General features: G+C 45.2%; 1 protein-coding gene across 1 annotated transcript; it reads left to right on the forward strand.

Annotated features, from left to right (window-relative positions):
* The first annotated feature begins 1,062 nt into the window (after positions 1 to 1,062).
* Positions 1,063 to 16,921, forward strand: LOC125947100 (uncharacterized). Its single transcript, XM_049671448.1, has 4 exons — positions 1,063 to 1,146; positions 5,082 to 5,111; positions 6,788 to 7,001; positions 16,759 to 16,921. The coding sequence occupies exons 3-4, from the start codon at positions 6,838 to 6,840 to the stop codon at positions 16,919 to 16,921; spliced, it is 327 nt and encodes a 108-aa protein (XP_049527405.1). The 5' UTR covers positions 1,063 to 1,146; positions 5,082 to 5,111; positions 6,788 to 6,837.
* The last annotated feature ends 1,868 nt before the right edge of the window (positions 16,922 to 18,789 follow it).

Consider the following 18,789-nt stretch of genomic DNA (forward strand, 5'->3'; position numbering starts at 1 on the left):
CAGTCGAGGATGGCAGAAAATTAGGTGGGATGATGAAGTCAGGAAATTAGCAGGCTCGAGTTGTAATCAGCTAGCGCAAGCCAGTGGTAATTGGAGATCGCAGGGAGAGGCCTTCGTCCTGCAGTAGACATAAATTTAGGCTGGTGATGATGATGATGATGATACTCAGGACATTTCGGCGTTGTAAATGTATCTGAAACAATAAGTCATAGTTGGCTTCACAGGAAAGGTTCTTAAGACAGGAAGAATACAGTTTCATCACATGGATGGTTCAATGGCCTACATAGTGGGAGAGGGTCAGTGATGAGGGCCATGCACAAAAAAAAAAACCAAAGAAATAAAACAACAGGCTCATAACATGTAGATCAAGCTGGCCTCCGCAATGAGCTCTCAAAGAAAATTAATAGTTCTTAAGGCGTCGGCATTAGGGGTTGGCGTAGTCCATGCCTCGAGCGACGTAATAATGTGATGTTCCTGGCGGTTCTGTCTGATCGAGTATCGAGGGAAATTCCAGCGACGTCCAGTACACGTGTGACGCAGGTGCCCCTCCGACGGTTAAGCATATCTTAAAGAGAGTAAATGGAATACGACTTAAACTTTTTTTAACCCCCCGCAGGCCTGGAGGCGAAGGTGGATCGAAAGCTCCCATGATTGCCGGGGCGATCGTCCTGCTGCTCCTGGTGGCCGGCGGTATCTATTTCGCGATATCCTCCACCGCAGGAGGCGGTATGTAGTTCCTTAGAACGCAGCAAGCACTAACTGATTCCTGTTTTGATTGATTGATTGATTGATTGATTGATTGATTGACTGAGTGAGTGAGTGAGTGAGTGAGTGAGTGAGTGTGCGAGTGAGAGAGTATGCGAGCAAGCGAGTGCAATGTTTCGAGTCTGAAATCTCGGGACAGCACATGAGATACGAAAACAGTTGTATCGTGGAGAAATTGGTGAGAAGTTTTTACCAGCTCATGATTTTATGTCGTGTAGCTCAATTGCAGTGCTGTGTTGCATAAATAGTACTTCACTCTACATTTTTTTTTGCATTTGTACACTCATCAAGATGACGTGACGGGTGGAGAAGGTGAGGTCAGCAGCGGAACAGGCGGAATCGGAGGAACCGGTGGTTCTGGTGGTGACGGTCCAAAACCGAGTGAGTGACTTTTTTGTCTGTTTGCAGTGCAGGCCTTTGCTTCTTGTTGTAGTTCCATTTTTGTGGTGTTATTGCTGGCGTTTCACAGTCGTGTACCAGCAAGCGCTATTTTTAGGCTTTGGACAGGGGAATGAAGTGGGCATGAAGGGCTTTGGAAACTACTGCCGCCCCCCCCCCCCCCCTCTTCTTGCTTTAGTCTAGTACGGGTACGTATCGCTTAAGAATGACTCATTATTTCCTGCATTTTGGTGATAATTCGGTGGTCAAATAAACTCTCCATCTTTTAACGGGAGCCTCCGAAAATAATTTCAAAAGGCGATACATAAACAACTCATTGCCTTTCGCGTTCGGAGCATTGCAATTCAGAGAACGACGACCTGCCAAGGCATGTTGTGTGTCACAAAGTTCACATTTATTTCATGAAAATGTCCCCTAAATGGTATAAAGTGGACACATACCCGAAAGTCTAGCTTTTAATAAAGAGCAGCAGCTTCGCGTGACACGTGATGCGTAATACGTAACATGTTTTGCCCTTCGCTGCATGCACCGACTCTCCCCGAAATCGCAGTAGTGATGCCGTGAAATCAACTTTTTACCATAATGTCATCCTGTACAGGACTAGAGCGCAGAGTGAAATAAAAAAAAAAAGCCGTGAGGAATCAAGATTTACACGCTAATGCTATCGCGCCATCTGCAAGGTGGAAATCAAAGGGCTTGCCCAGCTACGTGATCTCTGTCAGTTCATAGTGGCGTCAAGAGAAAGAGTTGACCTCAGTACTCACACAAAAAACGAAAAAAAAATGCGCTAATACTTGGTACTCAGCCTGAGATGCGCGTGAGCAATTGGTAACTTTCTCATTTATTTCTCGCTGTCACAAAGGGTATCAAGTAGCACAGATGAAAAATGTTAGGTTTGTCTGGGCTGGTCGGGGCGCTAACAGGTTTTTAAACAATCACGGTATCCTGCCGCTGTAGAGTAGGCGGTATGCGACATGCATGCGCGGTAGGCTTGGCGATTCAAGTATTAGGGTAACCGACCACATGTCACACTCTAATTATAAAACACTAAGGGACAGTCACGTATACGTTTCCTTCACGTATGGACATGGAATGGCGGAATTGGAGGGTGAGGGGGCAAAAGTATATGATGTATTTCGGGCGAGCGTTAAGCGAGGATATGATATCCATAAGAGGTACGAAGCGTTGCGCTCTCTCCGTTATACAGTTCCGGCATTACCCGCCATGGTGGCGTGTAGCTATGGCGTGGCAGTGCTAAGCCTGAGGGTGTGGGTTCAAGTCCGGGCCGCAGGGACCGCATTTCGAGGGGAGCAAAATGCGAGAAAAAAAAAACACGTGTACACGTGCATTGCGTTTACGTCAAAGAATCCCAGGTGGTCAACATTAACCCGGAGTCCTCCATTATTGCGTGCTGTAATCTTGGTTTTGGTTGGTAAAACTCCAGGAACAATTATATTTTTCCGACATTGGCAAAGGAAAGGCATCCTCATTCGCACAAAGTGTTTAGAGCCTTCCGCGGCTTCGCATCGGAACGCAGTCCGCAATGCAATCTGGTCTGCTGAAAAGAAAAGAAGAAACTTGAGCACGGTCTACAAACTCTAAACTGTTTTGTTTCATCTGTAAATCTGCTCGTACTCGGTGCTTTTGTGTTTGAACAATTTAGGAGTGACGATCAACGGCGAATACCTCAGCAACCTTCGGTTTGCCGATGACATTTTCCTATTCAGCAATAACGGGGACAAATTACAGCAAATGATTCAGGACCTTAACCGAAAAAGTGTAAGAGTGGGGTTGAAGATTAATATGCAGAAGATAAACATGTTGTTCAATAGCCTGGCAAGGGAACAAGAATTCAGCATCTCCTGTCAGCCTCCCGAGTCTATAAAGGAGTATGTTTATCTAGGTCAATTACTCACAGGGGACCATGATCATGAGAAAGGAATTTACAGAAGAATAAAAATGGGTTGAAGTGCATACGGCAGGCATTGCCAAATCCTGACTGTGAGCTTATCACTGTCGTTGAAAAGAAAAGTGCACAATTATTGCATTCTACCGGTGCTAACATGTGGGGCAGAAACTTGGAGGTTAACAAAGAAGCTCGAGAACAAGTGAAGGACCGCACAAAGAGCGATGGAAGGAAAAATGTTAGGCCTAACGTTAAGAGACAGGAAGAGAGCGGTGTGGATCAGAGAACAAACAGGGATAGCCAATATTCTACATGACATTGAGCGGAAGAAATGAATCTGGGCAGGCCATGTAATGCATTGGATGGATAACCGGTGGATCATTAGAGTTACAAAATGGATACCAAGAGAAGGGAAGCGCAGTCGAGGACGGCAGAAAACTAGGTGGGGTGATGAAGTTGGGAAATTTGCAGGCGCAAGTTGGAATCAGCTAGCGCAAGACAGGGGTAATTGGAGATCACAGGGAGATGCCTTTGTCCTGCAGTGGACATAAATAGGCTGATTCAGACACAAGTTGTGAATTAAACACTTCTATGCTATAGATAATTCAAATCCAAAAAATATATTTGTGTTTTCAATTTGAAAAAAAAGTGTCATTTTCTGAACGACTTCTCGGATTTTATGCCGGCACCTAAGGGTTTGGTTATGAAGCAAAATAAGGTTTGTTTTAGAAACAATTAAAGCAATAAGGTTAGCCGCAAATCAGTCCTTTCCATTTGTCACTCCAATTTGCAGAGCGCTAATCGCATTTACAACCGTATCATCAGCGTATTAATAAACAAACACAGGTATAGTGGGACAAGTCTCATTGACACATATGTTAAGTGACGATGCGCTTATTGGGTACCGGAGCTTTTAGTTCAGAAAGAGAACTCCGGAACTGTCCGATCGATACACGCTGATGTCGGCCGTGTAGAACATATTCCAAGAGAAGTTGAAAGTGCCCTCAGTATCCCATCAGCGAAAGATCCCATCAGCGAAAGTAGCCTGGCACACACTGTCGGACGCCTGTGGTACATCAAGAAATTATGCGCAGTATCGCTGCGATCAAAATCCATATTCAGCGTATCAGAAAATTCATCTAAAAAAAACTACGTGTCATGGCGTGCAGCGAAACCGTTTTCTTGGGGGACACCGGGCTGTGCTTATCCAAGAAGCTTGTCACAGTGAGGAGCAAATGATTTTCTAACACTTAAGCTAAGCATGGGACTGTAGGATCGACCTATGATTTTGAAACTTGCTGCGTGTACCGCGCTTATGCAGGGGTGTAATTCTGGCAGTATTCACCAACTGAATACGCGCAATCTTAAGTGGCGCAATTACGCCACTTAAAACGGGGCTATATATGATTTCAAAGAAAACAATACTAACGATTTAAATTTGCTCCGGAAATCCCCAAAGCTTACTCCATCAGCTGTAGGGCACTTTTTTTGCGTAAGCGAAAAATAATTGCCCTATCAATTCATCTTCTGACAGAAGGGGAATCTAGGCCGATTCGAAAATACTACTTCGCAAACTGCAATCATATGATTGCTGGATCTGAAAACCACTCGCCCTAGAAAAGAAAATTTTAATCTTGAGCTATGCTTTTACCAGCACGGCGAAACTGTGTAAGCTAGTATCGATCGACATCGGTGCGCATGCCAGAGTCCCTAAAGTGATTGATTAACGACCAAGTTTCCCGAGTGTAACGTGCGCCTCAGAGAGCTCAAGCCGAAAGTGAATGCGTTTTGCCGATCATATCAGCGCAATCAATTTATTTTTAGTATAATTATATTTGAGCCTTAGTGTCTGGCAACCAGATGTACCCTTGGATTGGTGGCATAGTAAGTCTTTTATTTTTTTCAGAGCGGCAACAATTCCTGCTCAGCACTGTTTAGTGATAGCTGCTTTCATACGCATTGGAATAAATTCAGTCGGTGACTAACGAAATGATTACCGTCTTTCCTCTAGCGACGACCACGAAGCCTCCATATGTGTCAAGTGAGTGTTTTTTCGCACTTTCTAGATAGATAGATAATAGATCTAGATAGATAGTCATGGTGCTCTCCAGGTCGTTTCGTTAGCTTGGTCGGCTGTCCCGCTCTCTAGCTGCTTCACATAACATCGATTCCCACAGAGTGTGGGACCTGCCGGCTTTTCTTGTATCTGCAAATTTTGAGCAATTTTTGTAACAACACATTGCAGGCCTATAAAAATCAGCTTTCTTGAGCAGACAGATTTTAGGCCTTCCTTTATTGCAGAGACTTTCAAAACATATTGTTCATTAGAACGAAAAAAATGAAGAATGAAGAAAAAACGGCTTATGAAATCTATTACGGCACATGCCTTGAGGCATCGAGATTCCGCTGCTGCAGCAGCTTCGTTAAGAGAGCTAGGGCTCGCGGGGCACCAGCTCTGGTGACACCGCGCTTCTTCCGCATCTGTTCCGAATTCGCCATGGCCGTGAAGTGAAGGGAAGTCTCCGAAGGGGCGGATCCCGGGTTTCACGCACCAACAATGTAGCGAAAGAACTTGTCCGCAAACGTGAGATGGAGTACAACCGCATATTCAAACATTGAGGCGAAAACTGGCTGATCCCTGCCCGTGCGCGTGCCCTCGATCCCTTCAGCTTCCTCGTCTCCCTACGGGTCAGGCGCGGAACGCTCCTGGTTGCTCCGATCCGCTATTTTCCCACAGTCGTCATGCCGTCGTCGCCATAAAGCTTTCGGCTTTCCGTCAAAGTCAAGCTTTGTTCGTCATTGTATTGTAGTCATAACTAAGTCATTCAATCGTGATGAGGCGACCCTTGTCATGCCCCATTATCTGACATTCGCTATCACACCACAATTATCAGACCTTCGTCGTAATGCCGTCGTCGCCACCACAGTTTTCCTCATCCGTCTCCCGTTATTCTGTCGTCGTCACGCGATCGTAATCATACATGCAGCTTTCGTGACGCAATCATCTTCAAGCCATTGTGATCATGCACTCGTCATTCCATTGTCCTCATGCCGTTATCTTGCTATCGTCGCCATTCCCTATTCTTCATCCGGTTGCCGTCACAGTGACGTCATCATGCTATCGTCGTCATACAGTCGTCGCCCTCTCATTGTCGTCGTGTCATCCGGTCATACCGTTGTCGTCGCTATAACATCATCGTAATTTAGGAATCGAGATTCTCATCGTCTTCATGCCATCGTCGTTATACGCCTTTACCGTTGCGTCGATATCATTCCCTTTTCATCATATTCCATCGTCGCTTCGTCGGCGTCATACAATAGTCGTCACGCCTTCATGTTCTTGGGCGACCTTGGCAAGCGAGTACCATCGTTGAGTGGGGAAAATCAGAATAAGAGGCGTATAGCCGAAGCAGCGAGCCTCATAATTAACAATACACGTGTTATATTAAACGCGATTTGAGGAATATTGTCTTGGGCTTCATTTCTCCATGAATTGCTATTCGCATTACTGTCGACAGTTATCGTGAGATGAGTGGTGACGTGATTTTTTTTTTTTTTACTGCACCAAGTTCGGCATTGGCAGAGAGGGAAGGGCTACGTACAGCAAAATGGGAGTAAATCGCTAAGAAAACATTGTCCTGCTTTTTATTTCTTTCTTTCATTCCCCTCCGTCTAAACAAACAAAAAAAAAACGGCTTCTGCAATCTTCCCACGCAGACATCAAACTGGCCTGCACCTTCGGCAGGACTGGAGTGCTGCAGTCTCAGATGCCCCCCGACGACATGTGTGACTTCATCTTCTACACGCACATGTTCTACAACACCAGGACGAACAGGATAGAGCCACAGCACGGATCGACCTCTGCCGAACAATTTATGAAAGTCGCCAATAGTTACAAAATTACGACATTCGGCATCTCGTTGGCTGTTAGGTAAGTTTGGCTACAGCGCAGCATAAGAAGAAAGACGTAAACTGGTTCTGTTGTCACAGCAATGATACCGAGACTCCAGGTACGATTACGGCATCGTACATACCGAGGGTTTCACGTGCCGTGGGCTAAACATTAGGAACAGAGAGGTACAGCTCTCAAATATTGTATTATGCCCAGAGTAGCCTCAACCGACACGCCAGTCCGCTCCGGAGAGGGATCGCACCTGAGAATGTAGCGGCGATTTATGCACCCATAATAGCGAACAAGGGTGTAAGCTCCCATAAAAGTGACGCCCTTACGCCCAAAAAGATTGTAAGAGTGTCAGTTATAGACATATTTACGCGTCTTCAGTCCGTGCAACGTCTGCTAGACTGTTTATCAAAACATATAATCGGTTCATTCGACTTCGCTGCACTTTCTGCACCAGTCTAGTCAGTTCAGCACTTTTGCCCTCGATTTTACAGTTCAACGCTGGCCGCCTCCACTTCGCACAAGGCAAGTTCTGCTCAAGTTAGCGGTTCTCCTGCGCTCGCTACTTTCGAAATGCAGGCATCGTGCCAGTTCTCGATAGTAGACTGACATGGCGGAGTGAAAGTTGATTCATGGTGCGTCGAGTAAATATGCACCGCTTTAGTAGCAATATCCGATGCAGTTGCCAGGAGAATGGGAGGTACAAGTTCGTAGTATAAATGGTTTTTGAATGGGACGTTAGTGAAGTCATGTGACGCGTTAAACTGATTTTCATCGCATGCGTTTCTCATGCAGCGATTTCTACAAAGAAAAAAAAAACATCATCCACGCCTACCATTCCTATCCTCACGACAAAGGACTGTCACAAATCGATTTTTGCGATAACGAAAAGCAAACACTCGCTTTTCCTACGCGCACATTTGTAGAAAAGGTTCACGACAGGCTTGCAGTACGTTGAAAGGAGGTGTTGCCAGAATGCAGGAGTATGTCCGTACAGAAGCCAAACTTAGAACACAGCGTACATATTTGAAAGCAAATAATTTCTCCAACCGAGAGGAGCACCATCAACTCGAAAGGTGCTGGTAGGAGGATGCGCCGAGAACAGGAGACACTACGACACGCCCCACTGCATGCTGTGGCGCGCCACAAAAGCTGATGCTCAGACACAATGCGACAAACGCACGAGTGAGTCGAGGCTAGTACTTTTCTATTCATTTTATAGTCATAGCAATCAAGGATTCATGGACAATCCAAGAGAATTTTCGCCGTCATCATCACTGTTCACGTAGACATCGCCTTTGGGCTCCCCATATATTGAGGAATATCATCATCATTGCGAGCCTATATTAATGTCCACTGCAGGACGAATGCATCCAGCTGCGATCTCCAATTACACCTGTCTTGCACTAGCCGATTCCAACTTGCGCCTGCAAATTTCCCAAGTTCATCACTCCACCTAGTTTTCTGCCGTCCTCCACTGCGCTTCTCTTCTCTTGGTTTCCATTCTGCAACTTTAATGATCCACCGGTTGTCCATCCTACGCATTACGTAGCCAGCCTGCAGCTCCACTTTTTTTCTCTTAATGTCATTTGGAATATCGGCTATCCCCGTTTGCTTTCTGATCCACACCCCTCGCTTCCTGTCTCTTAACGTCAGGCATAACATTTTTCGTTCCATCGCTCTTTGTGCGGTCCTTAACTTGTTCTCGAGCTTTTTTGTGAACTTCTAAGTTTCTGCGTCATATGTTAGCACCGATAGAACGCAATGATTGTACGCATTTCTTTTCAACGACAGTTGTAAGCTTCTAGTTAGTATTTGGCAATGCCTGCCGTATGCACTCCAACCCAATTTTATTTTTCTCTAAATTGCGTTCTCATGATCAGGGTCCCCTGTGAGTTATTCACCTAGAGAAACGTACTCCTTAACAGACTCTAGAGGCTGACTGGCTATCCTGAATTCTTGTTCCGTTGCCAGGCTATTGAACGTTACCTTTGTGTCCTGCATATTAATATTCAACCCCACTCTTACACTTTCTCGGTTAAGGTCCTCAATCATTTGTTGTAATTCATCTGCATTGTTGCTGAATAGGACAATGCCATCTGCAAACCAAAGGTTGCTGAGATATTCGCCGTTGATCCTCACTCCTGAGCCTTCCCAGTCTAAGAGCTTGAATACTTCTTCTAAGCATGTAGTCAATAGCATTGTAGAGATTGTGTCTTCTTGCCTGACACCTTTCTTGATAGGTAACTTTTTACTTTTCTTGTGGAGAACCGAGGTAGCTGTGGAATCTTTGTAGATATTTGCCAAGGTATTCAAGTATGCCCCTTGTACTTCTTGATCACGCAATGCCTCTATGACTGCTAGTATCTCTAGTGAATCATTTGCCTTTTTATATTCTATGAAAGCCATATAGAGAGGTTTATAGAGAGATTTCTCGATTACCTGATTGATGACATGGACATGAACCATCATAGAATATCCCTTCCTGAAGCCAGCCTGTTCTCTTGGTTGACTGAAGTCAAGCGTTGCCTTATTATATTGGAAATTCTCTTGGTGAATATTTTACACAATACTGAAAGCAAGCTAATGGGTCTTTAATTATTCAATTCTTTAACGTCTCCCTTATGGATTAGTATATTGTTGGCGTTCTTCCAGCTTTCTGGTGCACTACAAGCCGTGAGGCATTGCCTAAAAGGGCCGCAAGCTTATCAAGCATGATATCTCCTGCATCTTTGATTAAATCAACTGTTATTCCATCTTCTCCAGCCGCTTTTCTCCTGACTATGTCTTGCAACGCCCTTTTAACTTCATCGCTAGTTATAGGAGTCTTTGTATCCTGTTCATCACTACCTCGAATGAAAATAGCTTGGCTGCTTTCGTTAGTGCACAGCTCCGTATAGAATTCTACCGCTGTTTTTACCATGTCATCGAAATTTTTCTATTTTTCAATGTCATCGCCACATGGCGTTCAGCCTGGCCGTTTGTTGCAGGGTGATACGCTGGTGATGTACTGGCCTGTATGCTATTTGGCGCATAGAATTACTTTGTCTCGCTAGAAATAAAGGCCCTTCCGTTGTCGGAGATGACTTTTCGGGGTATGCTGAAGTTAGCGAAGTTACTTCGGCGTACATCGATTGCAACTGCGGATGTTGGTTGTGTCAAGTGACGGACTTCCACCCACGTTGTGTGTGCGTCCAAAACCACTAAGTAGGTGCTGCCCGGGTAGTGGCCCCGCGAAATCAATGTGCACTGTTTTCCATGGTGTCTCGGGACGGTCTCTGGTGGGGATAGGAACTTTGGGTAGACTCTTCTGCGTTGAATGGCATTCACGGCACTGTCGCACCGTTTCTTCGATAACCTTGTCTATTCCGGGCCACCATATGAAGCTTCTTGCGCACTTCTTCATGGCTACCATGCCTCGGTGACAAGCATGTAGAATATCCAAAACGTGAGATCGTGCGGAGCTTGGTACAAACACCCGTGATCCAATCGTGAGGCACTCATGGTGAGTTGCCAGTGCAGTCGCTCTTTGTCGGTAAGGAGTTAATCCATCTCCAGTGAGTTTATCCGCTGTGCCCTCCTGTACTGACTTGTACAGCCTTTGCAGGATCTTGTTTTGCTGTGTCAGACGTGCTATCTCTGTAGCGGTAAACGGAGGTCTCGACATCGCTTGAAACAATAGGACGTCGCCTGGTGGCCATGGCTGGTCGGTGAGATCTAGAAATGCCAATCAGCTCAGCGCATCTGCGTTTATATGGTTCTTGCCATTGCTGTAGACAATGCTGTAGTCATACGCAAATAACTTGATGCACCATCTGGTCATTCTCGGTGAGAGGACTTGAGCCATTGGTTTCTCTGAGCCCAGTATGCCGAGCCGCGGTTGATGGTCAGTGATGAAAGTTACCTTTCGTCCCGCAATATATTTGTGAAACTTACATGAGCTGCAAACACTACAGTAAGGCCTTCTCTTTCCAATTGTGCATTGTTTGGTTCCGCCAGACCTAGTGTCCTAGGTGCAAAAGCAATCGGTGTCTCTCTTTCTGGTCACCACGCTGAGACAGAACAGCTCCTATGCCGTATGGTGAAGCGTCACAAGAGACAAGAAGCTGCTTCCGTTCGTCGTAGTGTGCCAGTACGGTCTGACTATGAGAAGCAATCTCTTAAGTTCCTCAAAAGCTTCTTGATGCTGGATTACCCATCTTCACGTGGCGTTCTTCTGAAGGAGCTCGTAAAGACAGCTGGCCATTGTTGCCCTGTTTCTTAGGAATCGGTCGTAGAAAGCCAGCATTCCGAGAAATGAATGTAGCATTTGCTTGCATTTTCATGCCGGAGCCTCCGTTATAGCTCGAACTTTCTTGGCGCTGGTGTGAACTCATGTTTCCTCAAATCGGAGTCCCAGAAAAGAAACTTGTCTCACTGCAAAACAGCACATTTTTTGCCGAGGCGCAGATTGTACTTGCGCAGCCTCTGAAGCACTTCTTCCAATCTGCCAGCGCCTCATAATCGAACTGGTTTTGGCACGTAAAAGAAGAAGACGAAAGCTCTGCGTTGATGATCACGTCATCTAAGTAGGCACAGGCGCCTGGGATGACAGACAACATAATCTCCATGAAGCGTTGAGAAATGGCTGGTGCTCCAGAGATTCTAAAGGGTAACCGTTTCACCTTGTAAAGTACTTTCAGCGTTTTCAGGGTCAATGTATAGGCTGTGTCTCGGTGTTAAGTGAAGTTGCTGGTAAGCCTGTGCTAAATAGAGTGTGCTGAAGATCTTGCCGCCTCTTAAGTGGCTGAGAAGCTCATCTGCTGTGGGAAGTGGGTAATCTGCCTTCTTCGATACTTGATTCACTGTACAACGGTAGTCGCCGCATATTCGCAACGAGCCGTGCTTCTTTCGAACGAGTATGATAAGTGTTGCCCAATCCGAATGCGTCGGAGGCTCGATTATGCCTTGATTTTGTAGTCGATCCAGTTCAGCCTCAACAGCTAACCGACAGGGTGAAGGAAACCGGCCGTGCTTTTAGAAGCTTTGGCTTTGCTCCTTCCGCGAGTTCGATTTGTACAGCAGGACCGTCGTGTCCTGAGATGTCGTCCTGAGATGTCGAACACAGGCTCACACTTGTCCAGAAGCTTAGAAACGAGTTCGTCGTCTGATACGTCATTGATGCCTGTTATCTGTATACCCAGATGAGGAAACCAATGTCGTCCGAGCAGGTTACAGCCTGCTCCCTCGATAACGACGAGCGGTAACGTAAACGTCTTGTCCCTGTACATTACTTCCACCGTGGCACAACCGAAAACTCGAAGGGCCTGTCGTGACCATGTGCGTCGGAGAATGTTGGTCGTCTAAGGCATTTATGGGTCATGTGTCCACGTGTCTTTGAACGTGGCTTCACTGATGAGAGTGCAGGCTGCCCCTGAGTCAACCTCGAAATCCAAGGGCTTGCTATTCATGCGTAGCTGAATGGTCAGTTTCTGTGTGCCGGACGCTGCCCCAGAATGAGTGTAGTGTGTAACGCGCCACGTCTGGTGTTGAGGCTGTTGGCGAAATTCCTAGTCGTGGATTTTCGATATTGCTATACCTCTTAGGGTACGGCCACGCTAGCAGCAAAAACGCGCGCGTCATGCCGCGAGCGGGAACGCGTCATGCCGCGCACGGCAAAAGCAGCAGGAAAAGGGGGTTCTGCGGCGAGACGCGCTTGCGGCGAGACGCGCTTGCTACGGTGGCCTTCGCGACAAGGCGCTTACGCGCGCGTTTTTGCCACTGGCGTGGCCCTACCTTTAGTTCTCACTCCTTTCCGCTTCTTAATGCATGCTTTTTCAATATGTCCACGTCTCTTGCAGTAGTTGCAGGAAGCTGCCTGAGGCTTGGAAGTGTCCGCACTATGTTGCACGTCACAACGACAACAGCGTCGATTCTTCTTTTGGGCATAGCTACTGGAGGTACCTTGATTTTCTGTCCTGCAGGTGCTTGTACTGGCTTCGTGAATGTCCTTAAATTCCGCCTTCATGGTTTTGTGATCTTCAACGGCGTTTTCAGCTCGTACTGCAAAGTCAAACGCTTTCTTGAATGTCAATTAAGTCCTTTTCTGCGAACAACCATTGCTGGACCTGCTCTTTCCGGAGACCACAAGCGAAACGATCCCAGAACATTACGTAAGCAGGCAGCATTGTCGGATTCGCAACCATGTGTGCGCTGGTTCCAAAATTACAATCAGCTGCGAGTTTCTTGAGCGCTGTTGTGTAATCACTGACCGTTTCACCGTGCAGTTGGTCACATCGTTGGAAGCGTGCTCTGCCGAAGACTTCAGAAGGTCGTGGATTAAAATGAGCTGTGAGCATTTCGATTATGTCCTCACAGCTCATATGAATTGGCTGCTTGGGTTGAACGAGCGCGCACACAACATCGTAAGTCTGTTCCCCGTACAAATAAGACAATATGAGCACGTTTCTTGGAAGCGTCTGAAATGTCTGTAGCTTCGAAAAAGAATTGAAGCCTCCCATACCAGGATCTCGATGAGCCAGAGCTGCCACTGATTTTGGGTAGCCGACCAAAGTCCGGCGTCGCCATGTTGTTTCTTCGGTGAAGTGCCGGCGAGTCCAGACTCTTCCTCTTCGCCAATTGTTGAGTCTCTACAGCCGTAGTTGGCTGCCGACAGTTTATTACACTCAACGAAACAAAAACATATTAGGAGAAAGTAGTCCAGGCGTCGGATCAAACACTGGTGAGGCTGATGATGATGATGATGCCTCAATCAATAGCACAACCCACTGTGGGGGATAGGCCACGAACGGGGTGGTGTTATGATCATAAGTTAAAATAAATTAGTTTAGAAATAAATAAGTAATAAAAATAAAAGAAAATAAATGAATAATTGAAGATGGGAAATGAACCAATATTAAAAGAATTAAGTAGTCTATACTATAGGAATAGCAATAAATAGGAATAGTAATATGAATTTAATAATAAACTAAATACAGTAAATGATAGACATAAATTTTGAATAAAAATATTACTAATAAAAATGTGGTTGATCCCTCTTATATAGGAATCGGTATAGAACACGAAAGTGAAACGTGTCTTCACAGAAGTAGTGTAATGTTTATTGCACATTGATATATAATGTCTATTGGTGTTTTGTGGCTAAAGCGCCCTTAGGCGTTGATGCACCCACGCTGACGCCTGGTGGCACGTCTCCTCCATCACGACTACCAACGTCGATGACCATGAGCAACCGTCGTGCATATGGAAGCTGCACTACGCTGCACACGCTAGCACAACGCGAAAGACGAAGCACGTAACTGACACACTAATACAACGCGCAAGACAAAGCACGTAACTGAATCGTCACCGAGTCAAATCAGCGCGTACAGCGCGTCGTAATTGCAGCCTCCGCGATCAACTTCAGAAACATTTTCAGAGCTAATTGCGGAGGCCACGCTCCGCTGTGCTGAGTACGGTGAACGCCACCTCGGTGGCGTTGGTAATGCTTCTTGATGCCAGCGTCCCTTCGAATGCTGGCATCGAGGCGTCGTAGTGCTGAGACCACCGAAGCGTTCACTGTCGGTGCGCGTTAGTGTCATAATGCAGTACTTCTCTTTTCTGCTCGTAGGCGGCGGCACCGCCCCGAGCAAGAGCGCGGGTACACGGAGGAGTGTTAGATATATAAGGCGCGTCTGTGTAGCTCTCTGCAAATGCGTTTGTGGCGCAATGGGTTAAACGCTCGGCGATCTATCGTCGCGGACCGAGAGGTCGTGGGTTCGATTTCCAAATTTTGCATGTTTGTGGAACTTTCTCTTCTGGTTTCTTTCTTTGTATTATGTTCGTGTACATTGTAAGAACGTCATTCCGTATGACGTATTTCCGTGACGGAAATACGTCAGTGAAGTCTTGGTGGACCCCGGCATAAAACACTTTCGTGTTAATATAATTTTTTTGTGACATTACTTGCTGAATTTGCTAACTCTATAATTGATTGAAATATAAATAAATTAATCATGGAAAATGGGAAAATATTAATAAGGCAATCTTTTTGTGTCACAAAGAAAATTATAAATGGCTCGGCAAATATTCCCGTGGCCATATCCTAACACCGTGACTCCAAGTGAGAGTATAACTGAACTGCTTAATGGCAATCCTAGATTTCGAAGTGTGATTTCCAGACATCGTTGTCGATGATTAGAAAACTGGCGAGGCGTTCGTTCCGTGAGTTGCGCTCGGGCCAGAGCGCCAGTGCCATCGCGCGCGCACTTCATCGTTGTCGTCTCCTGGCGACTAATCAGTTACAAATCCTGTAACCTTAGTATCTGCGATCGACAAGTACACCTTGGCTTAAATAATTTGCCTAAGTGAGCGAACAAGAACGGTTTTAAACTAATCCCTCACAGAAGTACGTGCGTCCTCTTCTTGCCCATGAGAGGTGTACCACCGGGCCCCGTGATATACCTGCACGGAGAACGATTATCTGTCAGCTCCGAGCATAAATTCTTAGGTATTATCTCAGACACTAAACTAACCTTTATCTGCCACCTGAAGTACCTTAAAACGAAGTGCCTCATGACTATAAATATGCTGACTGAAACTCTTGTAACGCGCATCCTGGAGAAGTGACAGGAGATGCCTTACGAGCTTGCACAAAGTCTAATACGATCACGCCTGGGCTAGGGACCGATAGTCTATCATTCAGCTATGCCTAGTGCTTTCAAAATGTTAGCTCCTATTCACCACTTGGGTATGCGCATTTCTACAGGCGCCTTCAGGACTAGTCCTGTACAAACCTGCACGTTAAGTCTAACGAATGGTCTCTGCAATTCCAAAGAACTCATTTAGGCGTCTTCGACGCCTTGAAGGTGAAATCAGATGTAGATCATCCGTTCAACTCGCGACTTGTCCATAGCCAGGCTGTTCCGTAACAGCCCAGCATCTAGGCCTCTTCTATCCATCCGGTTAGAAGAACTGTGAGAAGAATCTGGCATCCCTCGTCTAGAAAATGTACTAGTGGTTTCTATTTGGTTTCAACCGCCTTGGGAGTCACTGACTACCCAGTGTGACGTCTTTTTCGCACAAATATGAAAACGAGCGCCTGAGGCACATATACATTCACATTTTCTTGAAGTTCAGGAAAAGTATACCTGTGCTGAATTTTATACAGTTGCTTCGAGCCTCCTGCTGGTGTAACATACACAGCTCTAGGAACATCGTTTTGAACATCCGGTACATTGAGGCCATATACAAGTATTTTTACGGCGGAAGCATACGCGATACAACCTTAAACGCCACTGCGTTTCGTAGCAGGCCTTGAAAATTATTATCTCGAAATTGAAGCTGTGCTGAAAATTTATTCCTGGTATATACACTGTAAGAAACCACTAGCTGGCAATTCGTAGATTGAAATGTTTGCCGTAAATATTTACTGAAAAAGGTAATTAGCGTACATATGTCAAATATTCAATGAATCATTTTGATCTCTGGTACAATTATTCTCCACCTCAACGAGTTTTTTATATCAATGGTAAGAAGTGGGCTATCTGCCACGGGCAATTAAAAAAAAAACTTTGTGCAGCTAAAAAACAAGAACAACCTGTATAAGCTGACTCAGTACACATGAGCTGCCCTGTGTTGATGTATTCGGCAACACGCGGACAGCAACGTCCAGGGAGATTCGCTAAGAAAGCTTGGCTTTAAGATGCGCATAACGGAGGTTTCCATGCTACTATCTGCCCAGATAATTTATTTTTTCACACGGTACATCCCGTTCTATTCGATAGTGAATAGATTTTTTTTTGCGCAGCCTCATGCCACAATTTCCACCGGACCAAAAAGATGACATCAAGAAGGCTATGGAAAATCTTATGAATAAAAAAATTATGCACTTCGGCGCACTGGACGTGGATGTCCGCGACTACGATGCCGCTAAGTCGGGTGGCCTGCAGTACCTCAAGGCGAGTACTTGACAGCAGCTGCCGGTGGAGTCATAGAAATTAGATTCTGACGATTTCCATTCTACATGCACCATAAACGGGCACTCGTTTCTAACGCCTTCAAACATTTTTCACAGCTCCTGTGCGTCGAAAAGCGTTCTTAGGCCGAAAGCACGTGCAAGGCATGCAGTACTCTCAATGTCAAATAGAATTCCACTTGCTTCTGGGCCCGCCTTATACAATCAATAGACGAAAGCAGACGCAGGGCACGCCTTACGCGTATTCTTGAAACTTGTAAAGGGAAATTTATACAGTATCATGATAATAAATAAGACATTCTTTCGACTATTTTCTGCACATTAACAATATTACAGTAATCCTTTTGAATATAATGAACCTGGCCTTGTTACTATTTAGTCCATAACTTGTTAACCACTAAATGAAAACAAAGGCAGGGAAATAAAACATGTACAGGGTAGACAACATCTGAGGTGAAAAAAAATTAAATTATGGGGTTTTACGTGCCAAAACCAGGATATGATTATGAAGGCACGCCGTAGTGGGGGACTCCGGAAATTTGGACCACCTGGGGTTCTTTAACGTGCACCTAAATCTAAGTACACGGGTGTTTTCGCATTTCGCCCACATCTAAGGGGAACGCCTCATTAGTATTCAAGACATCATATAAGCTGATGTTCAGTACACCATTCGAAAAATCATTGTGTTTATCGACATCATGATTACACATCGTATAACGAACATTTCACTTGTGAAGTAGAATAAACGCTGTAGTTTTACCAGCTTGAATACTAATTAGGTGTTCACCTTAGATGTGGTCGACCCTGTACAACAACACGTTTCTGCATTGTATTTTGTTCATATTCATGATTGTATTTAATTATTAATGTTCATATCACAAAGGCATCTTCATGTATTGCTTGATTGGTTGACTTTTACATCCCAAAGTTTAATACTGACATAAAGAGTGAGGTGTAGTCTAAGGCCCCCAATTGGGTCTTGGCCACCTGGTTCCCCTTAACTGTTCGCCCATAGTTTTGGTACGTGGGCATTTTACATTAGTTTCGTGTGCTAATAAATCCTAAATCATGTGCCTTGAGTTGCACATAGCAACAAAGTACTCAGTGGTACACATAAATGAAGAGTGCTCACCAACGGTTGTCGCCAGGGTTTCAAAACAAAACTATTTTACGTTTGTTTCAGGTTCGCGTGGAAGCTTTTGTGTTCCGGTTCAAGTTTACCTCCAGAGTGAAATTTACAACAATTTGAACCGATTCGGTGCATTCTTAACCGGTTCATTCGGGTTCAAAGTGGTTCGAAGAAGAGGAATTGTTTGCGTGGAAACAATTTTCGGAAAAACGTGCGCAGCACTTGAAGTTAGATACAAGTTCCCTTCGGTGTTGTGTAGAAATACGGAGGACAACTTTGTCTTGCATGAGTGTCTACTTGAAAAACAACAGCATTAGAAAAGTGACTTGCGTGCAATATTTATTTGGACATTTATTTCTTACATTTACTTATTTATTTGTACATACTGCAGCCCAAACATGGGCCATAACCGGAATGGAGATATACAAATGCACAAAACAGTGAAGTAAGAGGCATTCAGATGGTAATAGAACAGGGTGCACAGTACTAACAATAAATAGATTGGAGAAACTCGCGGCAACCAGCGGCAAATCATTATCGCAGCCAGGTCACAAATTCCCGTGGCCTATACTGTATGAAAAAAAAAGCGTACTTAAGGAAGTTTGTACAAGGGCAAAATGCTGAAGGGTTCGAGGTAGTGGTGGTGCCTTGTTATAGAAGGTATTGAAAATTTCGCATAATCTATAGATGACCAACGTGGTAAGTGTAAAAAATTATCATTATTTTGAGCCTTC

This window comes from Dermacentor silvarum, chromosome 7 (assembly GCF_013339745.2).
Source record: "Dermacentor silvarum isolate Dsil-2018 chromosome 7, BIME_Dsil_1.4, whole genome shotgun sequence".
In the NCBI taxonomy this organism is placed as follows: Eukaryota; Metazoa; Arthropoda; class Arachnida; order Ixodida; family Ixodidae; genus Dermacentor; species Dermacentor silvarum.

Coding starts and splice junctions, on each gene's coding strand:
- LOC125947100 (XM_049671448.1), top strand. CDS start 6,838: ATGCCCCCCGACGACATGTGTGACTTCATCTTCTACACGCACATGTTC. Junction 7,002..16,758: donor GGCATCTCGTTGGCTGTTAG/GTAAGTTTGGCT, acceptor TTTTTTGCGCAG/CCTCATGCCACAATTTCCAC.